The sequence below is a fragment of the Curcuma longa genome, chromosome 3 (genome assembly GCF_044706935.1).
Source record: "Curcuma longa cultivar G26 ecotype Majalengka, Jawa Barat chromosome 3, ITB_CL_G26_1.1, whole genome shotgun sequence".
In the NCBI taxonomy this organism is placed as follows: domain Eukaryota; kingdom Viridiplantae; phylum Streptophyta; class Magnoliopsida; order Zingiberales; family Zingiberaceae; genus Curcuma; species Curcuma longa.
The window spans coordinates 16,016,393-16,042,287 of NC_133863.1; the positions used below are offsets into that span (position 1 = coordinate 16,016,393).

At 35.5% G+C, this 25,895-nt stretch overlaps 4 protein-coding genes across 6 annotated transcripts; 3 read left to right on the forward strand and 1 right to left on the reverse strand.

The window, feature by feature from the left end:
* The first annotated feature begins 294 nt into the window (after positions 1–294).
* Positions 295–4,027, forward strand: LOC141825380 (uncharacterized). The gene is made up of 3 exons (XM_074712764.1): positions 295–477; positions 2,628–2,744; positions 3,586–4,027. Exons 1-3 carry the CDS (start codon positions 336–338, stop codon positions 3,795–3,797), a joined length of 471 nt encoding a protein of 156 aa, XP_074568865.1. The 5' UTR covers positions 295–335; the 3' UTR covers positions 3,798–4,027.
* An 11,297-nt stretch (positions 4,028–15,324) lies between these two features.
* LOC141824368 (serine/threonine/tyrosine-protein kinase HT1-like) lies at positions 15,325–16,838 on the forward strand. The gene is made up of 3 exons (XM_074711641.1): positions 15,325–15,846; positions 15,919–16,374; positions 16,447–16,838. Exons 1-3 carry the CDS (start codon positions 15,325–15,327, stop codon positions 16,699–16,701), a joined length of 1,233 nt encoding a protein of 410 aa, XP_074567742.1. The 3' UTR covers positions 16,702–16,838.
* Positions 16,839–17,145: 307 nt separating this feature from the next.
* Positions 17,146–21,880, reverse strand: LOC141824369 (serine/arginine-rich splicing factor RSZ21A-like). 3 transcript variants are annotated; one of them, XM_074711643.1, is made up of 7 exons: positions 21,790–21,880; positions 20,480–20,575; positions 19,740–19,828; positions 18,140–18,386; positions 17,789–17,890; positions 17,581–17,682; positions 17,146–17,504 (listed from the first exon to the last, which is right to left on the reverse strand). In XM_074711643.1, the coding sequence occupies exons 2-7, from the start codon at positions 20,566–20,568 to the stop codon at positions 17,444–17,446; spliced, it is 690 nt and encodes a 229-aa protein (XP_074567744.1). In that variant the 5' UTR covers positions 20,569–20,575; positions 21,790–21,880; the 3' UTR covers positions 17,146–17,443. The 3 variants fall into 3 exon arrangements, with proteins under 3 accessions (XP_074567744.1, XP_074567745.1, XP_074567743.1); XM_074711644.1 differs by having other exon boundaries at positions 17,581–17,679; positions 20,480–20,587; positions 21,790–21,874; XM_074711642.1 differs by having other exon boundaries at positions 20,480–20,587; positions 21,790–21,874.
* Positions 21,881–22,166: 286 nt separating this feature from the next.
* On the forward strand, positions 22,167–25,596 carry LOC141824332 (uncharacterized). The gene is made up of 6 exons (XM_074711595.1): positions 22,167–22,455; positions 22,786–22,928; positions 23,319–23,462; positions 24,322–24,507; positions 24,974–25,098; positions 25,340–25,596. Exons 1-6 carry the CDS (start codon positions 22,251–22,253, stop codon positions 25,563–25,565), a joined length of 1,029 nt encoding a protein of 342 aa, XP_074567696.1. The 5' UTR covers positions 22,167–22,250; the 3' UTR covers positions 25,566–25,596.
* Positions 25,597–25,895: the final 299 nt, after the last annotated feature.

Below are 25,895 nucleotides of genomic sequence, written 5' to 3' on the forward strand. Positions count from 1 at the left end.
ACCGGGAGGGAGATTACGCGATTCAAATAATTTCAAAATCATCTATGTGATTTAGATAAACCACATAACCAACTACGCGGTTCAAGGAAAAAAAAAGAAGCTGTTTTAACATTAATATATATATATATTTTTTAACGCTAATAAAATATTACAAGACATTTGGAAAAAATTATGCTCAAGTCTTTGGGCTTTATCCCATAAAAGTAAAGCGGCTGAAGAGGCCCAGATCTGGCACCGCAACTATAAAAGGGTTTGGATCACCGATAACAGGGTTTCCTTCCTCTCGTCACTCTTCCCGTGTTCCAATTACTTACGATCGGAAGGCGGCGAGGGCAATGGCGGCAGTGATATCCCTCGACGGCGTCCGCGACAAGAATGTGATGCAGTTGAAGAAGCTCAACACCGTCCTCTTCCCCGTCCACTACAACGAGAAATACTACACCGACGCCATTGCTTCTGCGGATTTCACCAAGCTCGGTTCGTCCTTTCATTCTTATTCTTAATTTCCTTTCAACTCCTCGATAGGATTCCTTTCCTTTCGCTCAAATCTATCGCATGCTATGAAATTGAAGCGACGAGAGGGATCCCCTCTATCAATAATAAATAGAAATTTCTGTATCAACACGCACCGCTTGTAGCAGCAGATTAGGGAAATCCCGTCATCTTCTATTTCTATTTATTTTTATTATTTATTATTTTATGTTAACATCAGATTGGTTAGAGAAGAGTCTAAGAACTTCTTGCAAAGCATGCGAGAGTTGTTTATAGATTAAGAATTTAAGATGATGGGATAAATTAAAAGTTTGTGGGTTGGCAACTGAAAGAGTGAGTGTGGATTGGAGCAATAGTGATGCATAGGTTCAGATGCATGAAGGGTTTCCGTTAATTTATGTCGTACCACTGCGCATCTTGATAGGACACTGAAAGTGCGATTCGTTGAAGTAGGTTGGATTTAATATATTAATATTCCTTTACTGAGATAGGAGATAACTTACTATCAGATACTTTAGGTTGTCTTGGAAGATGAAAATCATGCATAAGAGAGTACTGAATCAATGCTGATAATTGATTAGAAATTAAAATAGAATGGTAGCCCAGCTAATCTCTAAGATGCTTGGAAGGTGAACGCACAATATCAAATACACACACATTCTGAATGGTTGGTTGGTGAAGCAATTTACTGCCTGTCTCATGCAATGGTCCCGTTTCTTCTTTATAGTTTGATTATCTTGAAATTTATTCTATTTTATGGTAATGTATTTTGGCATGTGCATGTACTGTCTTGCAATATGCCATCTAAATTGAAATTTATTATGCTAAAAATGATTTAACAGATCTTATTTATTATTTACTTGTTACTGAGAGCCAATGGAAATATTGGAGAAGAAAAAAAAATTATGCTAACACTGTAACTATTCACCTAAAATTTGTGAAATTCCAACATGTTTATAGAACATTTAGCTAGATGTATTTTTTTTTTCAGAAATAGTATCGACAAGTGTTTTTTGGAGAAGTTTGGGTAAATTCTAATAACTTTTCAAACATCATTTACAGTGACCTGTGTTTAGAAATGAATATACCTGCTTAATAAGGTGAAATGAGTTGCCCATGATAGTAAGTGATTGAGTTAATATCAAAGGATGCTCAATCAGAAAGAATAGATGTTTGGGTCTTAAATTATTTAATTTGTTTTGGCCTTGCTGATTTATCGGAAATGCATTATATTTATAAATATGGATCTCTTTAGAATGGTTGTATGAGTTGGGGTTTATTTCAAAAAGTCTATACACCAACTTTAGCTATGCATTTGCTATTAGTATACTTATAATGCATAAATAAGCAGGACATCTCTTGTTGACCCTTGACACATTTAGTCATATGTGGAACATTATTTCTTTAATTTCTAGATCAAAATTTATAATACAAATATGACACATTTAGGTGGGGCATATCTAAAATAGTGTAAGTAATGTAAAAAAGAATTTCTCCAAATCATATTTGACTTGAATCTAAAAAAATTGATGTATTTTCAATTGCTTGTTGACATGGACTAAGTAATGCAAATCTTTGAAATGATTTGAATATTGGATCTTAGACATATAATAGGTTTGAATGAAATTTCTTTAGAAATATTTTATCTCGTTGTAGCATGCTCTTCATGTCATACAAACCAAAATATCACGGTTTTGCCTATTTAACACATAAAAATAATGCAATATAAGCAAAAACAAAATATGTACATATCCAGAATTAATGAGAACATACCACAGAATCTGTTAAATTGTGGTGGTAGTCTAATTCAACCAAATATCTAGCTACCTGTGTGAACCTTCACTTGCTAAACATTTGACTATCTTCACTATGAGGTACTACAATTCCAGAACTTGGTGGTTAGACTTGGAAACAGTAAAAATCCAGCTGGTTTGGTGTTGGATTCCAATACATGGGGAGTCAATTTGGTTAGGCCATATGACCAAATTTTCTTGCCCGGTATCTAACCCATTGCTGTGCTTTGTAGATGAAATTAAGCAAAAATATGATTGAGCTCCTAAGACTTCTCATCAAACCTATTTTCTGTTCACTAGTTCACAGACACATGATGTTCTTATATTTCTGTGCTTCTGTAGCTTATTTCAGTGACATCTGTGTTGGTTCAATTGCATGCCGACTTGAGAAAAATGGAGTGATGTCTGTTTACATTATGACCCTGGGTGTTTTGGCACCATACCGTGGACTTGGGATTGGTAAGTCTCAATTGTATATCTAATTTCTTATAGTTTTAGGAACACTATTTTATTAAAAATGTTCATTATATTTTTCCGTCTTTTATTTCATGTTGTGGACATCTCAATCTCTCTTTTTTTTTTGTGCGTTTGGTTTTGTGCATCACTTGCTTTTGAAAGTTGCTAGCAAGTATTGTAGTGGTCCAGTACCAATTGATAAATAATTACATGGGAATCAACTACATGAATCTTGTTTTGCTATTGATTTTGATATAGGGTTGTATCATCTGTTGTATTCAAGGTCATTTAAATCTCTTTTAATTATATTAAGTAGCTCTTCATATGGTTTCCCTTTAGTCTACAATCACATTTTCTAATCAATTCTACTTATTTAATTCCAGAATCCATTAGCAGTCTTTAAATAAGTCAATAACCTCTTAAATTGTGGATCTCATCCATTGAGATTTCTCTTGAATCTGTACCTTATGGAATCAATTAAAAATAAAGGAAGAAATCAATTTGCACTTGACCTGCATTACCATTTCCATAGCGATTGTTACTGTATCAACACTATTCCAAACTCATGGCATATTTTAAACTTGAACATAAAAAATTGGAGCCTGAAATTTTCTCTAACAATTTCTAGAATATTCGTAAGCTATTCATGTTACAGTTTTCAATATAATAGGTCATGTTGTTGATTTGAAGAGGTTCTCTGAATATTTGTATAAAGGTTGAATGACTGTCCTGTCAGATTTTGCCTTTTATAGTGAAAGGAATGCTCTAATATATGATTCTATCAGTAGCATTATGATTAGCGTAGAGGCTTGACCATTGCTCAACTTATTTTGTTTCTAAACAGGCACAAAATTGTTGAAACACGTGCTCGATTTGTCAGAGAAGAAGAATAATATCTCAAAGATATACTTGCATGTGCAAACAAATAACGAAGATGCAATTGCCTTCTATAAGAAATTTGGATTTGAAATTGTAGATACGATACACAATTACTATGCGAACATCAGCCCGCCAGATTGTTATGTGCTAAGTAAGGAAGTTCATGCTAAGAAATGATCCTCAACGACTCAGTTATTCAGGGCAACGGGACATATCCGCTTCTAGACTTATGAATTACTCAGTATTTAGGGTTGTCATTTATGGTAGCTCCACTCATCTATGTAAGTGTGTTGTTTTGCAAATTGCAAGCAGAATTTAATGAGTTTTGCTGGTCAAGCACAACAGAATGATTTTGGTAATGAGTATTGCACCTTTCAGATATGCTCTTGTGAGTCTGATTTGTAGAACATGATATTCCACTGTAAAAAAAATTTTGGTAAAATGCTCCAGTATTTAGGATGCTTCTTTCTAGTTGCTCCACTCAGTTACGTATTTATTAATGGTTTCTTTACCTCTTAAATGTAGTGTAGTGATAAAATATTTAAAGGTGTATTTGATTTAAATTATTATATATAATTTTATTATATGATTATCTAATCAAAATTATGAAATATAAAATATAATCTAATATTATTTAATTCAACTTATTTATTTAGAGAGAATAAAATATAATTATTTTAATATTTATTATATTATTTTTGATTCAATTAATTTTTAAAATAAATTAAATTAAATTAATAATATTAATGAAGATAATAAATTAATAATATAAAATAAATAAATATAATTTATTTATAATTTTTAAAATTTAAAACAAATTTATATATATTTTAATAAAATAATTTATTAAAATAATTATTTAATAAAATAATTTATTAAATTAATAAATTTAATTTATTAATTTTATTTTTAAAAAATTAAAATAAATTTATGTATTAATAAAATAATTCACTAAATTAATAAATTTATTTTGTTAATTTTATTTTTTAATTTAAAATAAATATATATGTGTTTTAATAAAATAATTTACTAAAATAAATATTTTGTTAATTATTTAAAATAATTATTTTAATAAAATAATTTATTAAATTAATAAATATTTTATAAATTTAAAATAAATATTTTTTAAATTTATAAGTATTTAAATTTAAATTTATTAAATTAATTAATTTGATAATTAAGTTTCACGATATATTTCAATTAACTTAATTTTAAAATCAAAGGATAATCATAGAAAATTTTTTCAAAATATCATATTCTGAAGTTATAATGCATTGTTGATGTTTTATTAATATGACAGTAATGCTGTATTACTACTCAGAAATCAATTATAATCTAAATCAAATAAAGTTATTAATAATTTTGGATAGATAATCAATGTTATAAATGATAATCTTAAACCAAATTCATTTTTATAGAAAATAACTTGAAAGTAAATTATGTTTTAAATTTATTTAATAGATAAACCAAGAAGGAAGATCGCTAGTGGGTTGTCTTCACTGGGAGAATAGCATTGGTCGCCGTCTATATTATGTGTTATTATTCGCACTGTCTTTTGGTTTTTTTGTTTTTGATTTCTCTGGCATTGCCCTCAAACTGTATCAAAATTCTCATTCACCCTCATTTTTTTATATATTATTTATACTTTGTGTTTTGAGCCCCCAAAATCTAAAATCATTGAATCAACTAGAATTTAGTTGAAAGTTATGTCAACTTTGATTTTATTGTTTCCTAGATATTTTTCTGTTTAAATTTGTAGCAATTGGACTCAACTGAAGCAATATTATCTTTTGTTGACAAAAATAGTTCACAGTTTCGTTTCTTTTTTCCCTATATATGTAGTAATCTTATCGGTTTTTCAAAAACTATTTCTGACTTTTTTTACATTCTTCTCCTCGTCTACTTTTTAGGACGAAGAGCTTCAATTTTGGTATAATCAATCATTTGACAAAAAACATTGATGATCTAAAAAAACGTTTTCACAAATTAAAGCGTGTAGGTCCATAGAACTGTAATGACGTCAGTTTAACATAAATCTGAATATTAATGACTTTTGGATGAAAATATTCGGTAAAACAACTTTCGATAATTTCTTAAAACCGCATATTTAGGTCCCGGGGCGATGATGCAACGGTAGGACATCCGGGTTGTAACCCAGGGACCCACGGTTCGATCCCCAGCTACGGCGTATTTGCAAGAATTTTCTTCCAAATGGGGAACGCAATCAACGGATGCTGGGCATCTGGATTGGCCGCCGTATGCGCTTCCCGATTTACCCTGGTGGTCGGTGGGAAACTTCCATGGGACCGGACCGGTCACCCCCAGGGATTGAGTCCATGAGACTGACTGAGATTTATCATCTTTTTAAACCGCATATTTAGTCCCCGGAGCCATGGTGCCGCAGTAGGACATCCAAGTTGTGACCCAGGCACCCATGGTTCGATCCCCAGCTACGGCGTATTTGCAGGAATTTTCCTCCAAATGGGGATCTCAATCAAAGGATGCTGGGCGTCTGGGTTGGCCGCTGTGTGCGCTTCCCGATTTACCCTAGTGGCCGGTGGGAAACTTCCGTATAACTGAACCGATCACCCCAGAGATTGAGTCCATGAGACTGACTAGGATTATCATTTTTTTTAACCGCATATTTAATTTTTATTAATATTTACATCATATATCATACTTTGATATTTATCAACTCGTATATTTCTTTTCAAAAATATCTTTCACTCTGTACATGTATATATGCTTATCCAATCAGTTTGAGCCATCAAAATATATTTAAAATATCTAAAAATAGAACATAATTTATAAAATTTTAAAAGCGTTATTTCTCTTTCTTAAAAATTTTTTAAAAAATTTAAAACCTTATAGCGTATCAAATATGGAGTGGAATCAATATTGGAGAGTATGATTACACTCAGAAGAAATTTAAGAATATAATCATCTTGATTTGGATAAATTTAATAAATTTAAGATCATAAGTGAGTTTTCAAATCAACTTAAATCAATATTAATGCATTGCTAGAAGACTTCTGAGTCTTATCATGATCTCCAACTTTGATTTTAACTTTGATTTTACACTCTAGATAGTTCTTGTAAGTTTTTAAACTTTATATAATTATGAATAAATTTAACATAAATTTATTGTTGGACTTAGACATATGATATTTACTTAACAACATCATCAAAGTGTTTCTAAAACTTTCTTGATAGTTGAGATAACGGATTTACCATTTTTTTTCTAAGACTTTTTTGATTCTGACCATGTTTAAAATTTTAAAATATGGGCATTGTGCGATTATTAGTGAGTTTTATTCAAAACTCACTAATAATTTTAGTTACATTAGAATCAACTCAAATTATGACTAATACACTCTTAGAAACTCTTGAGTCTCATCATGTTTAAAATTTCATATTCAAAAGTCTGTACAATCATTAGTGTATTTTGATCAAAATTCATTAATGATCATATATTGTCTAGAATTTAAAATTTTAAACATGATCAAAGTCAGGAGAGTCCTAGGAATACATTCATGCTATTGTTAAGTGAATATGATAAATCTAAATCTAATAATGAGTTTGTGCCCAAATTATACTAAATTATCTAATTTTTTTTTAAATCTATAATATGCTATCTAGGCTGTAAAATTAAGATTTGATGGCATGATAAGAAGACTCTTAGGAATGCATTGGTCCTGATTTGGATTGACTGTTATAATCCTAAAACCATTAGTGAATTTTGATCAAAACTCATTGATGATCATATAATATTCAGATTCTAAAATTTTGTATATGGTTAAAGTTAGGAGAGTCTCGGAAACAGATTTGTGCTGTTGTTGAGTAAATATGATAGACTTAAATTTAATAGTAAATTTATGCCAAAATTACATAAAACAATTTAAATTTCAGAAACCTACAATATGTTATCTAGGCTGTGAAATTAAGATTTAAGATATGATGAAACTCAAGAAGTTCCCATGAGTATATTGATCTTTAGTTTGGGTTGATTCTGATATCCCTAAAATCATTAGTAAGTTTTGATCAAAACTCATTAATCACCTTACAATATTTAGATTTTGAAATTTTAAGCACGGTCAGAGTCAAGGGAATCCCAGAAACACATTCGTACTATTATGTTGTGAAATTAAGGTACAAGAGTGTGATATGACAAAAGAAGGTTCCTAAAAGTGCATTGGTCATGATTTGGATTGTTTTAGATGTAATTAAAGTCATCATTGAATTTTAATCAAAATTCACTAATAGTCATATAATGTCTAGATTTTAAAATTTTAGGTGTGGTCAGAGTCAGGAGAGTCTCAAGAATATATTTGTGTTATTGTTGAGTGATTATGATATGTCTAAGTCTAACCGTGAGTTTGTGCCAAAATTAGTCAAAATTATATGAATTTTAGAAACTCACAACAGTCTAGGGTGTAAAATCTTAAAGGGAATAGTGAGAACTTAAGGGGCTCCTATTGATCTTGGTTTGGGTTAATTTGGATGTAGCTAAAGTCATTTGTAAATTTTGGCTAAAATTCACTGATGTCATACAATGTCTAGATTTTAAAATTTATGACATGGTCAGAGTTAGAAAAGTTCTAAGAATATATTAGTATTGTTATTAAGTGAATATGATGTCTAAATCTAATAGTGAATTTGTATCAAATTTACTCAAAGTCGTATAAATTTTAAAAACTCACAATAATCTATCTAGGGTGTGAAATTAAAGTTGAAGGATATGGTGAGACTCGAGAGACTTTTAAGAATATATTGGTTCTAGTTTGGATTGATTCGAATGTAGCTAAGGTCATTATATTTAATTCTGTAACAACCCTCCAATCTCGATTTCATCTCATGTTTAACTTATGAGATTTTAAAAAAATTAACTTTATTCATGAGAGAAATAATACTTTTAAAATCTTATAAAATGTATTCTATTTTTTAAAATGTTAAATGTAATTCAATGGCTTTGGGGGTCGGATAAGTAGGAGGGATTTTTTAGAACGAAGTGTGTGATTTGATAAATATAAAAAATGTAATGTCTTATTTGGATATTAATAAAAGGAGAAATGATACGCAGCATGAATTCTTGGCATGAAACGGTCCCCGGGGCAATGGTGCAACGGTAGGACATCCTAGTTGTAACCCAAGGACCCACGGTTCGATCCCCAGTTACGGCGTATTTGTAAAAATTTTCTTCCAAATGGAGAACGCAATCAAAGGATGCTGGGCATCTGGATTGGCCGCCGTATGCGCTTCCCGATTTACCCTGGTGGTCGGTGGAAAACTCCGTAGGACTGGACCAGCCACCTCAGGGATTGAGTCCATGAGACTGACTGAGATTTATCATTTCTGTTCCCGGGGCAATGGTGCAACGGTAGGACATCCAGTTGTGATCCAGGGACCCGCGGTTCGATCCCCAGCTACAGCGTATTTGCAAGAATTTTCTTCCAAATGGGGAACGCAATCAAAGGATGTTGGGCATCTGGATTGGCCACCGTATGCACTTCCCGATTTACCCTGGTGGTCGGTGGGAAACTTCCGTGGGACCGGACCGGCCACCCCCAGGGATTGAGTCCATGAGACTGACTGGCATTTATCATTTTTTTTAGCATGAAACGCAGCATGAATGACATGGCAGTCCACGTATACCATGCCACATGGCTTTTTCTGTCGAACAAAATTAGGATGAGGAGAAACCCTTTTTCCTCCGCCCGTCGAAACCTTTTTCCCTTTTCCTCCTCGAACGCGACCGCCGAAACCTTTTTCCTTCTTCCTCCTCGAACGCGATTGCCGCCGAAACCTTTTTCCTTCTTCCTCCTCGAACCTTTTCCTTCTTCCTCCGCCGCCGCAGTCCACGCCACAACATCTCTTTGAATCAGGAAAAAGAGTTTGATTCCCACAAGGTATAGATGATCCCTTTTTCTATAATCATCTTCTGCTACTAAAACCATGGTTTCAATCTCAGTTCTGCTTTTGATTGGGGTAGGAATGTTTTGATTGGGATTTGGATAGGCGTGCTTTCTCGTAGATCTAAATGAAAAAGTACCTTTTTCTCTAATAGATCTATGATCTGTTTTGGGTTTTCTTGTGTCTCTTGTTCGACATTGGTTTTGGGGGTTTCTACTAAAGCCCTAGTTTTTCAGAGCATGTTTTTTAAGGTCGATGTCATCTTGTGTCTCTTGTTCAACATTGGTTTTAGGGTTTCTACTATAAAGCCCTAGTTTTTTAGGCATGCTTTTTAAGGTCGATGTCACCCCAATACTCAAGTTTGTAATAATCTAAGATGTATAGAGATGTCATATCTACATTAACATATTCTCAAGAACAAGTGGTGGATGGAGAATTGGAATATCTAGTTTTGGCCAGTGATGGTCTTTGGGATGTGGTGACAAATGAGGTTAGATATATAATTTCACACCGTCTTCTTTGATGAGTATTATATCAGATATAACAGACTGAATTGGAGAAAATAGCCACATTTTGTTGTCACAGTGCATGTTTGATCCAAATTTTACAGTGACGCATTGCTTATATTTGTCTTCAGGATGCTGTTGCAATTATGAAAGTTGAAGAAGCTGACACTGCAGCAAGGAAGTTAACAGAGATTGCCTTCTTCCGTGGCAGCGTGGACAACATAATATGTCTTCTTCCAGATATAATGAATAATCCATTTTTTCATGTATAATTAATATTTTACAATCATATAATATTTTTAAACAAATAATAAACATCTTTCAGTAACATGCATTGCTTACTTGCATATTAGAAATGAACATCTTTCAGTGAAAAAAAAATACAATTATATATGAATGAACAGTCGTGCATTCTTCCTTATTCTTGCTAAGCCCTTAGTCTTGCAAGAGACCATTCCCTCACAGTCGATGCTTTTGATCCAATTCCTTCTCATCGAAGATGTCCAAAATCTGTTCATGCTAAGATCAGGAAGGACGCATCTAACAGCTACTCACGAGATAGCACAGGGAATCAAGGCAATTGGCCTACTTGAGACATTGAAGAGTGTCATTTTATGAGCTCTTGCTCAAGCTGTATCTGATTGATTGTGTAACTATCAGACAAAATTAGTAGATAACCGCAGAATCCAGAGTCAACAATAACAGCCTTCAACATTTTCATTTTTCTATCACTTTCTCAATGATTTAGATAGCTTTGCAAACTTGTTGAGAAGCCTTTTGCAATTTGGGATGCTGATGGACATCTACAAACATCAATAGGAAGAAAGTTTCAGGAAACAAAGGATTTTAAGTCCCAACCTGTCAATTGTTTTCAACTGTCGTTCGAATCTGATAACAGATGGTAGTCGAGCCAATTCTTATGCAAGGATAAACAGAGACCAAATTTAACTTGAAAGGATTGGCATTGCATTAGCACTAGGATATTACCTGATATAACATACATTCCATCAGGACTGAAAGTAGCCTCCAATGTTCCATTACTTACAACTGGTTTTACATTATAAGTAGAAATCTAAGAAACAACACAAAAACTCTATGAAACTGACTGGTTTGATATCATGACTAACAATTATAACCCCATCTCCAAATTTGTGAAATACAAAAATTGAACTCAGTTTTCTTCATCTGAAGAGAAAGCAATGTGTGTGACAACCCAAATTATCCAACACATCATCACCACAAGTATTTGTCTAATTCTTCTCTTTGTTTTATCCAATTCAAAGAGTAACTTGCAATTTTGGGTTTGCAACTCCTTCATAGTATTCTCTACACTTCTGGCATCAGCCTCCAACTCTTTCATTACATTCTCTGCACTTCTAGCATCAACCTCCAACTTGGTTATTCTTCTTAACAATCTCGGTATTACTTGTGTTGATCTACTACACATCTCATCATCAGCCCATGCCCAAAAATCACACCCGCCTTCACTCTGCGATTCCAAGTTATTTATGAGATTAAATGCCCAAGTTTTGCACAAAAGAAAGTGGCAAATAATGTTAACTTTTTCCTACCTCAAATAGTGAACATATGACAAATCTCCTGCCTAGGTTATCATCAGTCCATGAGGTGATGATTTTTGCCATTCGTCCACATCTGCATTTCGGTGTATTAATGGTGTAGTATTTGGGCATTTTTAGCCTGCAAAGACAAACATACCTCATAAATTAAGAGGTAACACTTTCAAAAATTATTGCATTCCACTGATCATTCTCTAAGCATAAAACATAAACAAGCTATTTTATTTCAGACAAATCAACAAGCTTTATCCCAGAACAAGCAAGGATCAGGATGAAATTGCTTTTTGAAAACTAATCGTGTGATAAACAAGTACTACATATTTTCATGTGCATAACACTCAAGACTTCTTTTTTGGTTTTTGGTTTTGTCAAAGCACAACAACAAAGAAACTTCAGCACAGGTCAAGTTCATCCAACATCTCAAGGCCATAGAGATCGAACTCATCCTAACTGAAAGAGAGCATCAAGAATATCACAGTATTGTTAAGCATGGAACTAATCATCTTATACAAAGAAGTATCATATTTTATTCAAGCATATATACTTTGAATACTCAACACCCAATAAATTTTCCCTTTTTTCCTTCAAAACACAGTAGCTGAAAAACTTTATCAAACATCTAAAAATCACAATCAAGCATGGGCAGCAGCAGCAAAACAAAAAGGGATTCTCATATGGAACATCTAAAAATCACAAGCAAGCATGGGCAGCAGCAGCAGAACAAGAAGGGATTCTCATATAGGTTGATTCTGTCATGGTGGTGGTGGTGGTGATGATGATGGTGACCCATGTGTCACTCTCAGAACTCCCTAATTACCTTATTTGTACCATTAACTAGCATTGTGATATCATATTACTCTTTTATGAGTCAAAAGCCACATGACTCAGGATATGTTGTGTTTTTCTAGTTATTCTCGATCTGACCAATCCAACACTAGGCCTCCTTTATAGTCATCAACTAGACTCAAACACCAAGTTATATCTAGCATGAGTCTTAATTCAATTATTTATGATGCAAACATGCATTAAGCAAGCTGAATCAAACTGTTCACATTCCATTCTTCTCAAATGGGACTCCTAGTTTTGGTCTTTAATTTTGAGATGTCTATCTTAAAGTGACTATGTTATGCATATGGATCATATATCTTTGTAATCATTAGTGGTGAAGAGGGGCCACTGTTAGTTCCAATAAGCATATGAAAATGATGGGATTGGCAATGACGAATGATTTAACTGAAACAGAAAATCTCTTTAAAAACCAAAGACAGCAGTAACTTCAAAATCTCAAGTTTGACTGAATTTGCATTTCTCTATACACCCACTGTTGATATAGTGCATCTTAGATTATTACAAACTTGAGTATTGGGGTGACATCGACCTTAAAAAGCATGCCTGAAAAACTAGGGCTTTAGTAGAAATCCCAAAAACCAATGTCGAACAAGAGACACAAGAAAACCCAAAACAGATCATAGATCTATTAGAAAAAAAGTACTTTTTCATTTAGATCTATGAGAAAGCACGCCTACCCAAATCCCAATCAAAGAAACAACTTCCTGTTAGACTTTCGATCACCAAGTGTCTTGTCAACCGTAAGTCACTTGGACTTCTGATCACAAAGTATCTAGTCTACCATAATCCACTTAAACTTTTTATCTCTTATAAGATATTTCAGTCAATCTTAATCCACTTGACTTTTCACTCAACCAACTTAACATATTAATTAAATAGCAAAATTTCAACTCGAGCATGATCAATCTGGTTAACCTGGATCAAAGATCAATGACACTGACACTTTAGTTCAAATTTTCAATCATTTAATATAATTAACTGAGAATCACCATATATATCGCTAGTTTTTTTTTAAATTGAGTTTTTTTATTAACTAAATGAACAATAAATTAATTTGATAAAATAAACAAACAAGTTTAAGCATTATTAGTGAGATTCAACTCTACGGAGAGGCAGGGGTGATGACCCCAAGTTGATTGAAAAAAAATCCCCGAGCTAATCTCTTTTCCATCTACCCCTCTCTCTCACGTATGTTCTTCCTCCTCAATATCGTCAGGCCCCTCGGATTAAAGCCCGGATAGGCTAACAAGTGGCTCCGCCATTAGGTGTAGGAGTATAGAAATGAGAAACTAATAAAGGCAACGACACGGTCGTCTCTCCCTCCAACGTAAGCATACACTTTCGTCTCTCCTAATATGAAATTTCTAACTCCCTACTTTACTAATCATAATAACTCAATATCACTCTAATACATCGAAAAATGAATAGGATGCACAAGCAAGGTTGTCAAAATCGAGAGTCAACTCAGCGAGTTTACGAGTTTACGAACTATTATTTCAATTCCGTATTGAATCAGCTTAAAATCGGGCCCCCCTTGTAAACTCGCGAGTCAACTCGGTAAACTCGCGAGTCAACTCGGTCAAACTCGGTAAACTCGATAAACAAAGGAAATCTTTGTTTGATGTTTCCTTTTATCAAATTTGAACAATGAAAGCTTATTTGGTGTATCTATTGGACTATTTTTGTATGAAATTTTAAATTTATCATTTTGTAACTTGATGTTGAAACATAAATTTTGAAAATTTCATATCCTTTCATGTTAAATTTTCATGTTTAGTCTTTTTTTATATGTGAAAACATGTTATTGATAACTATGTTTATGCTTTTTTATTAGATATGTGAAATAGTGATTGTTCTTATGAAGTTATGATCAAATATATATTATTTGACATTTTATAACTCTTTTTTGGATTATCTGTAAACTCATACGAGTTTACGATACGAATTTACGATACGAGTTTGTGCACCCCTAATCGAGTCGACACTGGAATCGCGAGTTTGACAACCTTGTGCACAAGTAATATAAAAGACAATCTTATGCATAATACTTCTATGTTCTATCAATGCGAGATCTAGAGAAAGAATTTATTATACGCCGTTTTACCTTATATTTCCACAAATCCCTAATTATCAAGTTACACAGTAATTTTATCAAGGTAAATTTTGTCAAACAAAACTTAATTTTTCTTTTTACTTTTTATTTTTGCAGGAAAAGAAAAGAAAATCAAAGCAAGTGGTGGCCATGCAAATGTCCACGTTGACTTCTAACTCTCTCCGGGACCCCACTTGGAACTTTTCCATGGCCAACTTGCAAGCGAATTTGAGGCCGACCTCGCTCTAAAATTCGTGCAGAGAGCCAGAGCAACGAAGCATTTGATTTGCAGGTCTCTGATCAGCTAGTTGATGGAGGCAGAAATTAGCAGTCCTTTTCCATCTGCATGAGTTGAGAAATTAAAAGAGAAAAGCCCCCTGGCTAAAAGAAAGAGATCTAGAGATACGAAATCAATTAAATAAATTAATTAAGAGATGGAAGATACAAGAAGAAGAAGATCAAGAAGAGGAAGAAGGGCATGCATGCATGGATGCTGCTTAATTGCACTTTTTGAACCACCCCTCACGGGACTTCCTTGACTCCTTTTAAATTCTTCCATTTCTACTTCTCTATCCCTCGAGCAAACCAAACTTTTTGATCGATCGATCGAATTCACTCATGTATGCATGTCTAAAAACAGCATGAGCCATGCATCTTAGTCTCAAGGAGGAGGAGGAGGAGGAGGACGAAGATGATGCCATTGGGATTCAATTTAGTCTCGCGTTCTCCTTCTCTTTCAGCTAGCTATATATAGCTTCTCTTCGATCTAGATGGGCTTCTGCTTTCCAGCGGTAATCTTGAGGCTCAGGAGGCTGCAGGGAAAGAGGAGTCATGCCGGCGGCTCTGATATCGCCCTCCCTTCATCGTCATCCTCTCCTCCCCTTCCTTCCTCGTCCTCCTCCTCGTCCTACTCTCGGTGGCTAGCGAGGAGGAAACCGCTGCCGCCGACGGAAATGGAGGTGATGGAGAAGAGGAGGTGGGACAGCTTAGAGTCATGGTCGATGCTGTTGGACCTGCAGGGCAATGGAGATCAAGGCAATAATAATAATGATTGGGAGGGCGTCGGGCAAAGGCAGGAGTGGATGGCCGATCTCTCGCAGCTCTTCATCGGCAACAAGTTCGCTTCGGGATCGAACAGCAGGATTTATAGAGGAATTTACAAACAAAGAGCAGTCGCCATAAAGATGGTGAGGATTCCAGAGCAAGACCAGCAGAAGAAGCTGATCCTGGAGAAGCAATTCAACTCCGAGGTCTCCTTCCTCTCCAGGCTATACCATCTAAACATCGTTCAGGTAATTCCTTTTTTTTTTTATTATTAATTTTTTTTCTTATTCTTAACTAATTAATTATTAATATGCAAGCAGTTCATAGCAGCTTGCAAGAAGCCTCCGGTGTACTGCATCATCACAGAGTACATGTCGCAGGGGACTCTGAGGATGTACCTCCACAAGAAGGAGCCCTACTCGTTGTCCACGGAGACCATCTTGAGGTTGGCTCTGGACATCTCGAGGGGGATGCAGTACCTCCACTCTCGAGGTGTTATCCACCGCGATCTCAAGTCCCACAATTTGCTCCTCAACGACGAGATGAGGGTGAAGGTGGCCGACTTCGGCACCTCCTGCCTGGAGACGCAATGCAAGGAGTCCAAGGGAAACATGGGCACTTACAGGTGGATGGCTCCCGAGATGATCAAGGAGAAGCCCTATACCAAGAAGGTAGACGTTTACAGCTTCGGAATTGTGCTCTGGGAGCTCACCACTGCTCTCGTTCCCTACCAGGGCATGACCCCTGTGCAAGCTGCCTATGCTGCCTCCGAAAAGGTAACCATTGATTAATAAAAAAAAGTTTGATTAATTAATAATTAATAATTTTGTTAATTTTTTTCCCTGTAGAATCTCAGACCACCACTGTCGACGACATGCTCTCCGGTGCTCAACAGTCTCATCAAGAGTTGTTGGTCTGCGAAGCCATCCAAAAGGCCGGACTTCAATTACATCGTGTCGATTTTGGAGAAGTTCGATGAGTGTCTCAAGGAAGGTCTTCCGATTACGGTGGTGCATCAGGAGCTGAGATTTGGGGCTTCACTCTTCAAGCTCTTGAAAGGCTGCATGGCCACCACCACTTCATCCATTCCAGTTTTTCATTAATTTCTGAAATCTAATTATTCAACAGCTAGCTAGGTCTGTTGTGCAATTAACATCAATGAGGAAGAATTAATAAATATAATATACAGGTATTTTGTAACCACCCTTCAATCTTTTGGAATTCATACTGGAGCAAGGAATCACACTAAAGATCTCTAGACAAATGCATTGTTAAAAAATTTAAACATACTAACACAATTACTATTGTCTAATTTTTCATAGCAAAGCACAGAAGCAGGGTACCCTTTTCAAGGAGAAGCCGAGCAACTTAGCAGAGAGGCATGGCAGTGAGGAGAGACCCCATGGGCGCTGTCCGAAAAATGATGGCGAGAAGCACGAATGCAGAAAAGCCGAGTCAGTGAGGAGAAGAGCCCATGGGTGCAGCAGGATTATAACTTAGCAGAACCACACCTCAAACAAAAACAGACAGGATAATGCATTCGTTAATGACCTTGAGCAAACAAAAACTTTAGCATATTAAAGCAGCAAGTAATCAGTCGTTAGTCTGCCACTACAACATCGTATTCAATATCCAGAATAGAGACGAAAACATGATTAACGAACAAGAAAAGGTAGCATCTGCGAGTACCAGCAAAGCTGAGGAGAGTTCCGACTATATGCGAAGAATTGATTGAAAGCTCTCCATTTTTCCACACTTAAACCACTTTAAGCCAACTAATTACCAGTCAAAGGCAGTCCAAGCAAACCCTATTGTAACAGCAATTCCTAAAAATCATGATGCAGTTCAGCTCCTGCTCTGGCTCCTGCTTCTGCTCCTGCTCTTGCTCTTGCTTTGTTGTCCATCCCTGCAAAAATTATAAGGATCAACATGCAGCTACAATGGCAGGTCATATGCAAAATTCAGCGAGAAAAATCATGTACCCATTGGCATGAGGAGGTTCTTCACGAGCATATGCTGGCGAACGACTGTAGTTCTTCTCAGGACGAGGCGAATAGCTACGCTTTCTATCCTTGCCTGGGCTTCTGAAAGAAAAGTGATGGATGCCATAGTATAAAGACCAAAAGTGACAAGGTGCCAATTCTTTTTGTTGATGCAAAAAAAAAAAAAAAAAAAAGCAATTTGATGTACCTATTGGTATAGGGGGAATCTTCCCGACGGTATGCAGGTGACCTACTTCGAGGTGAATAGCTGCGACGACGAGGAGACCTCCTCCCTCGTGGGCTGCGACTCCTGCAGTCAGAAGAAATGTTTTACACGTCAGCTTCATACCACCTAAGCCCACATGTCCATTAGAGTACAGATATATAAACAAATTGACATAGTACAGAATATGTGAAATATGTATAGATTGATACAAGCTTAAACAGTATAACCTGAAGATAAAGGACTAGAATAAGATTCAAAATAGAAAGTAAAATAAAGCTAGTTGCGCTAAATCTTGATTGTCCCAACTGCACATTGCATAAGAAAACATCATACCCACGGCCATAGCTAGGGCTCCTGCGATAGCGAGGTGGGCTAGGACTTCTGCGCCTCCCGCTTCCTAAACCACCAGACCCAATGCGTAATCTACACTCTCGGGCAAAATGACCAGGTTCACCACATTCATAACAATTTGAATCCCCACCGCCACCTCGTCCACGTCCACCACCACCGCCACCTCGTCCACGTCCACCGCCGCCACCTTTAGAGTTATGAGAAAGCTCCACACGCCACCCATGTTTTCCTATTATATAGCCAAAAAAAAGAAGTTTATGTTACACAATAGCTCAGAAAATAGAATGATAATTAATGAAAAAAATTCAGCTCTTGTCACTTCCATAGAGACAAAGTACTGAATATAAAACAAAGACAAACTAGGTCACTATATTACCAAAACATTAATCTCTTGACAGGTAACAGCGACTTGCTTATTCTTCTGCCGCTAGTAGATTCAGTAAGGTGTAATATTTCAGCATGGGGTGGCAATCAGTCATCCATAGAGCATGAAATTCAAAAGAACACAGCAGAACCAATTTCCACAAAAGTATTCCAAAGATCACCTTTGTTCATTTATCACCGACTAAATTCCACCTTTGCTTTATTCAGCACTGACTAAATTCCACAGGGAGTAGAATATATGCCTTCCTACAAAGCTATTTCAAGATGGTGCCACCATCTGGGACCATTTCTTGGTAGAGTTCAATCTAAACCTCCAATAGATGTGTTTACGTTCCTTGTCTCCAATTATTTATCATGAAAGGTTTATTTAAGCCCCGCCATAGGTTACCATCAAACACTTTAGTTTCTAGAGCAAAACAATTCCTTAACTATTATTTTATATTCCTCACTTAAAAATTCTACATATTGTTTGCAAATCCCTGAGAGACTGATTGATGCAAAGAAGAAAAGTGGGATTTCAAAAAACACTTCAATAATCAACTCATAACATGGTAATGCCTTCCAACTTATATCAGTCATGCATATCCTCACTAATTGACCTATTCTAACCACATTAATCAAACAATATTAGATCTCAAAACGTCTAGATGTTGAAATCTGCCAATACTATAAAGATAAATCTGCCACTATTATAGCCAGAACCATTATCCTCACCAGGAAGAACTATGACTCCGTCACATAACAAAAGCCAAGTCACATTTGTACAGTTGTCTCATTGGATGAAGCATCAGTGTATTGAGTGATATTCAATAAATAATACCACAGAATTGCCAGTCAAAATATCAGTTCCAGGGTCAAACTTGGAATATGCCTTTTAAAAAATCAACAAGCTATTCATGAAATCTTGAAATGTTCTTAGATTGTAATTCTTTTAGAGTATTGGACCATCTGCAGATTAGGTGGCCTTTCAAATGGAAGACAACAATTCATATATGGAACTCAATTAGTAATACAACTATAATATTCCTGGAGGTCATTCGTAAGTATACATGTAAATATTGCTTGAATTTTTCTCCTAATAAAGTAACAGATCCATTTAGTAATAGGAAAGGATGGAAAAAGTACTATTTGTGTATATTTATTTGCAAGAGTTAATAAATACATCAAATAAAAACAATAGAAAGGGGGCAAATCTTACCGTCTATATCACGGATTGCATCCATTGCATCTCTTCGATCATCAAATTCAACAAAGCCATAACCAGGTGGCCTTCGAGCAACCCAAACGCTGCACATTTAGAAACTTTTTCATTTTTGATAACATCATATTACATTACCTTTGGACCCTACAAAGGTAGCAACAATAACATTGTGAACTAGCACATAAATGAAAAAAAGGACAGACATTTTACTATACTCTTCTACTTGAACTGGATGGATAATCTAGATACCTAATACATGTCATCCAGATGCACCAGTTTGAAACAACGTGCAAAGCATAGTCAACAGTGATCAACAAGTTTATTCATCAGCATAGATAGGTAGAGATAAAAAATAATAAAATCAATATCCACATAATAAATGGAACATTTGTCTAAACATCTGTGTTTATGAACTTGCAACATAGTTTTTTATCAACAAAAATAAAACAATCCAACTGACTTGCACTACTTGACGTCCTCTTTATTCATATTTTCCATGTTTTCCTGAAGATTTCATGTACCATTTCCCAATTACGAACTTGAGTTTTATGCCTACTCATTGAAGTTGATGTGTAATTTAATATTGCATTCGAAGGAACACTCAACACGACTAATTGTAAAACAATTCCACAAACAGGACAATCATGAAACTGTACCAATAATAAAAACTAACTATTATAGATGCTGACAATAAGGTACTGACAAGAAAGATATGTGTATTTCATCAAACAAACTACCTTCGAAGAACACCAAACGTTCTGAATTCATCTTCCAGGTCCCTTTCCGTAACTCGTGAGTCCAAATTCCCAACATAAACTCGCGACATATTGTATCTGGTTGTCAACCTGATTAATATAAGGTTACATGTGTGGGATAAAAAAATGCCACTATCCAAATAAGGACAGACCAAGTATATGAACATGCCCATCAGTAAAACTTTGTATGCCGGTAAAATTTAATGATTAAAAATCAATGCAGGTTTACAACATGGGTAGAATTCCAAGGTGTTATGAAATTTTAAATAAGTCTCTCAACACCTGAAAATTAGCAAGAGTGCCTTATTTTAGGGAATAACAATTGTCACTTCGTGCAATGAACTCAAATAATCCAATGCAATAAATAAAAGTTGTCAATTGAATGCAGTGAAGTACTTAAATAATTCAAATGCATTAAGTATTATCAATTGACATGGCCAATGAAAAGATCCACCTAAAGGATAAATTTAAGATAAGACATTTGAGACCTCACCAAGCCTGACATTACAGCATCATTAAGCAATGAGCAACATCAAATCAAGGTCAATACAAAGCGGTCACATGATCAACAATACTCTTTTGAATTGATTTTCCTACATGTACAGAACAGCCACTCGATGTACAAATCAGATTGCACACCTCATTATTTGTTATCATGATGCAGTTAAGTTAATCACCAACACTAGCCACCTGGATAAACATGTTTTAAAATTGTCAAACTGATCAACCAGCCACTTCTTATTTCACTCTGACGTCAGAACAAATAAGCTCTTAAGTCTCCTAATCTCTATCAGCTCCCAAATTTAAAAAGCAAATCCAAAGTGGCATAATGATCTATTGTTATTATAAAATACCCATTCACCTCACGCTTCTCAAAATTTCTCTTTCAAAGAAGGAACTTTTTGATACAAAGCAACAATATGCATGGCATACGGATCTGTAAGTTCACTCTTATGAAACTCCATTAACGGACAAACAACCAATGAAACTTAAGTTTGGAATCACAACATTCTACCCTACTGAGAGCCTAATCACAACCCGCTTATGTAACTTAGTTTATCTTTCTGCCTTCTCCTGACACTTGATTGGAAAATACAGTTATCAGTTCCAGATGAACATTAACCCTCCAAATAACCGCCACGAATAGACTACGCGGAGGGTAAAAAATGAATGGACGAACTCTCAAGAGGTAATCAACGAAGCACCGCTTTCAATTCAAGGCCAATAAAACTCGAAAAATAAAACAAACCAAAGGATAGCAAAAGAAGTAGAGGCGAAAGAACCGGATTTACCTGGTTCGCCTTTGGAATCGCCGCTCAGATGATCTCCGGCACTGGGTTTAGGGTTCTACGCGAGCAACAGCCGCAGCGGCGAGAAAAGAAATGCCAGAGAAGGTTCGAGCACGAGTCACAGTTTATTTATAGATTAATCGGCCCCGTCACGAGGAGATAACGAGATCCCAAACTGTTCGATTGCTAGACCGCTTCCGTAAATGGGCCTCCGGCCCATCTAAAAACTTGTTATTTAATTTTTTTATTGTAAAATAATAAATTTCCAATTATTATTTTAACATTAATTATATAATTATGATATTACGTGGCATCATCCTATGTGGCGATGGAGAACGAAATATCTCCCAATTCTCAACTTATTTCAAGTTTGAAAAACTCATTTTGAGGATTGCGAAGGAAGGAACGGATGATTTGACCGGAGGATCGATCTGAAGCTTCGCAGTTCGAAGAACCGAAGCAAGATGGGATGCTCGTTCTCTGGTCTGAGCGCCTTGTATGATTCCGCCAACGCTGGCGCCGACGTCTGGATCAACGACAATCGCTTCCGGATCGTGCGGCAGATCGGCGAGGGCGGTTTCGCCTTCGTCTTCCTCGTCAAGGAGGTCTTCGCCGATGGCGCCGCTGGTCTTTCCGGCAATAAGTCCATCAATCCCTCCCACATCTCAGGTATTTCCCTCGGATCCGATCGGGCTGCCCTCATTTTTGCTTAGGATCGAATCCTGGATCTGGCATTTTTCTATTGGACTCGAGTTTCTTGGATCTGGCCTTTTGCAGTTTCCACTTGGCCTTGAATTCCATTCATTGGATTTCTGAAAAATTGCAAATGTATGTGCTGTTGCCCTACGAATGGTTTACAAGGAACCTTTCTGGATTTTGTTTCATTAGTAAATTATTTTACCAGTTCGTAAAGTTGCAAATAGGGAAAGTGATTATTGTTTCATTGGTGCTCTTTTAATGTCTGGACTAATGCTATTTCTTGTTTGTGAATGTCATCAGGTCATGGAATATACGCGATGAAGAAAGTAATCATACAAACTAAGGAGCAGCTGGAGTTGGTTAAGCAGGAGATTCGTGTCTCTTCTCAGTTCAACCATCCCAATTTGCTTCCCCTCCTTGACCATGCAATCATTCCAATTAAGGTACTTATTTTGTAGTTTGGTCAGGTTTCTTTGTTTGTGATGCCAGGAAAATCATATATGTTTGTATTGTAATCACGTTATCTGCAAAGAAGGCATTTTCTCAATACCTATAAACTACTGTGAAGAAGGTATTTTCTATGTTGAAGTAGTAATTTCTGACTTCATAGATTTTGCAATCAACATCTAGCATCGTTACTGTATTAAACAAGTTGGAGCAAGTAGTATTGAAGGTGTGAGCATTTGGCATTGGTTTTAGCTGAAGAAATCTTTTACCAATGTCCTATAAGGGTCCTTTTTGCTACTGGTTAACAGAAAATATGAGATTTTTAGATACCGCACCCTACTTTTCTTAAATACCATAATGATGACTGCATGTATTTTTATTTTTAGGACAAGCAAGGTGGTGCTCAGAAACATGAAGCCTACTTGTTGTTCCCAGTTCATCTTGATGGAACCTTACTTGACATAACTACAGCCATGCAATCAAAAAAAGAATTCTTTCCTACTATTACTGTTCTTCAGATATTCAGACAGGTATTTTTTGGTTCTTTCATTCTGAATTTGTGTACCATGTGTATCTAATAATGTCCAAAAATTATTCGCATATGAATTGTTCAATTGATTTCCTCTGATGTATTCATATTGCAAGTTGAAATGCTCACAGGTAATAGCGCTTCATCTCTATGTTTCTGTTATGAGGTTGCTGGTGAAAATTGTGCAAACTGCATTTGCTGCTTTGTTTCTATTCAAAATAAAGACTAATGGAAAATATATATATATTGAATAAAAGAAATATGATTTTATAGCATAACTAATGAAAATCTAAGGAGTTTCAAGTGAAAAGTACTATGGATAAACTCAAAAAGATTCTGATATCTAATAAAAAACAAGAAACAAATCTTGAGCTTTTTCAAAAAATGATATCCTTATCAGTTTTTCACCTTCTGACAAAAAGTAGGATTTATCATAGTCTGAAGGTATTGTTTTTTTTTCAAATATTTCTAGATTGTTCAAATGTATTCTAATCATCCATATACACCCAATTGAACACATTATCAAGCCTTGTTTGTCTCAAGTTTTGGAGTTGACTATTTGAATCTTGTCCCTCTATATAGCAATTTCTTATGACAGGAGTATAAATCTAGAAAACCTTTACATAATGCACAGATCTGTAGAGAAAAGTTAGTGTCATGTAGGGAAGAGGCAAGAGAACAATTGGGTTCTTCTGGAGTATGACTTTTCAATCTAGAACATAATGACAGGATTCAAGTCGCTGGTTCCAGGCATATCTATTTGCTTCTTTCTTTTCTAGATCACCGCCATTATTACAGTTTTCTTAATCAATCTAATTTCAGGTAAAATAGTAAGATGACATGTTAACCATTGTTTACAGCTTTGTGCTGGACTGAAGCACATGCACAGCTTTGATCCTCCATATGCTCATAATGATGTCAAGCCTGGAAATGTTCTCATAAGTCAGATCAAGGGACAACTGCCTGTTGCTATTTTAATGGATTTTGGAAGTGCTTGCCCTGCAAGAAAAGAAATCCGATCGAGGTCAGAGGCTTTACAGCTGCAGGTATGTGTTAATTTTCTTCTAAGGATATTTACTTGTAGGAGTTATGCAAATTATATTTCAAAATATATTTGAATTATACCGCTAATATCTCCAAGACGGAAGGACAAATATCAAAATATTAACATTAAAAGCTACACTACCTAAACACTTCGTGTAGAGGTGTTATGTCAAGTCAGAAACTTCATGGCAGGCATAGCTGCTTACCATAACCGAGCTATAGCAGGAGGTAGTAAAATAAAGAAGAAAAAAAACTAAATATTGAAAATGTGATAGTTTCTTGTAAACTGCACCTTTTGACATCTTTCTTTCGATAAATTTTAGCCTCACAACGTGGATGCTCAAGAAGGCTTTCTACTTCTCTTCATGCCTTTGATCAGAAATTTGCCAATTCTGATCCCATAACTTGTTTAATGAACACAAGTGTTTGACATGTTATCAACTCACCTTTTTTGGCATTCCATGACAGGAATGGGCTACTGAGCACTGTTCAGCGCCTTATAGAGCTCCTGAATTGTGGGACTGTCCAAGTCATGCTGATATTGATGAGAGGACAGATATTTGGTCTCTTGGATGTACTTTATATGCTATAATGTGAGAATTCTTTGCTTTTGCTTATCATGTCCAGACTACCAGTCATCATCATCATCATCATCATCGCCGTCATCATAATCTAAGGGTTTCTTTCCAAGTTTATATATGTTTTCTCAAGAGATATTGATAGAATATTAGAACCTTGCGACTCGAGGGAAATGAAACTAGATGCATACTATTTTCCTCTTGCAAAAACTAACAATAAAAGTCTAAATTGTTTACCTCTTTTATGTCTTAATAGGTATGGATCATCGCCTTTTGAATATGCGCTATGTGAATCGGGAGGCAGCTTACAGTTAGCCGCCATGAATGCACAAATAAAGTGGCCATCGACATCTGAGCCCCCTTACCCGGATACTCTTCACCAGTTTGTAACATGGATGTTGCAGCCTCAACCTGCGATGCGGCCAAATGTAGACAATATAATCATTCATGTGGACAAGCTCATATCGAAGTATTCAGCATAAGATATAAGAAATTGGTTTCTCTCATAGTTTATATCATCTGTCGGTAATTCTTACCTTTGATCTATCACCAAACCCAATATTCAACTTGTAGCTTCAAAATAAGTTGCAATTATAATTTTTTTCTCGTAATCTTTCACAGTTAATCATCTATAAACACACTATCACATGATGCTATTGTCTTGAGATTATCCAAGTCTGTTATGATATCTTACTTCTGACATTCTCATTAGGTATTATATCATTTTGAATAAAAGTTTAGACAATCATTCTACACCTTGCTCGCTCGAGTTAGATACGTTGTATAGCATCCCCTCATGAGTCATGAATCGT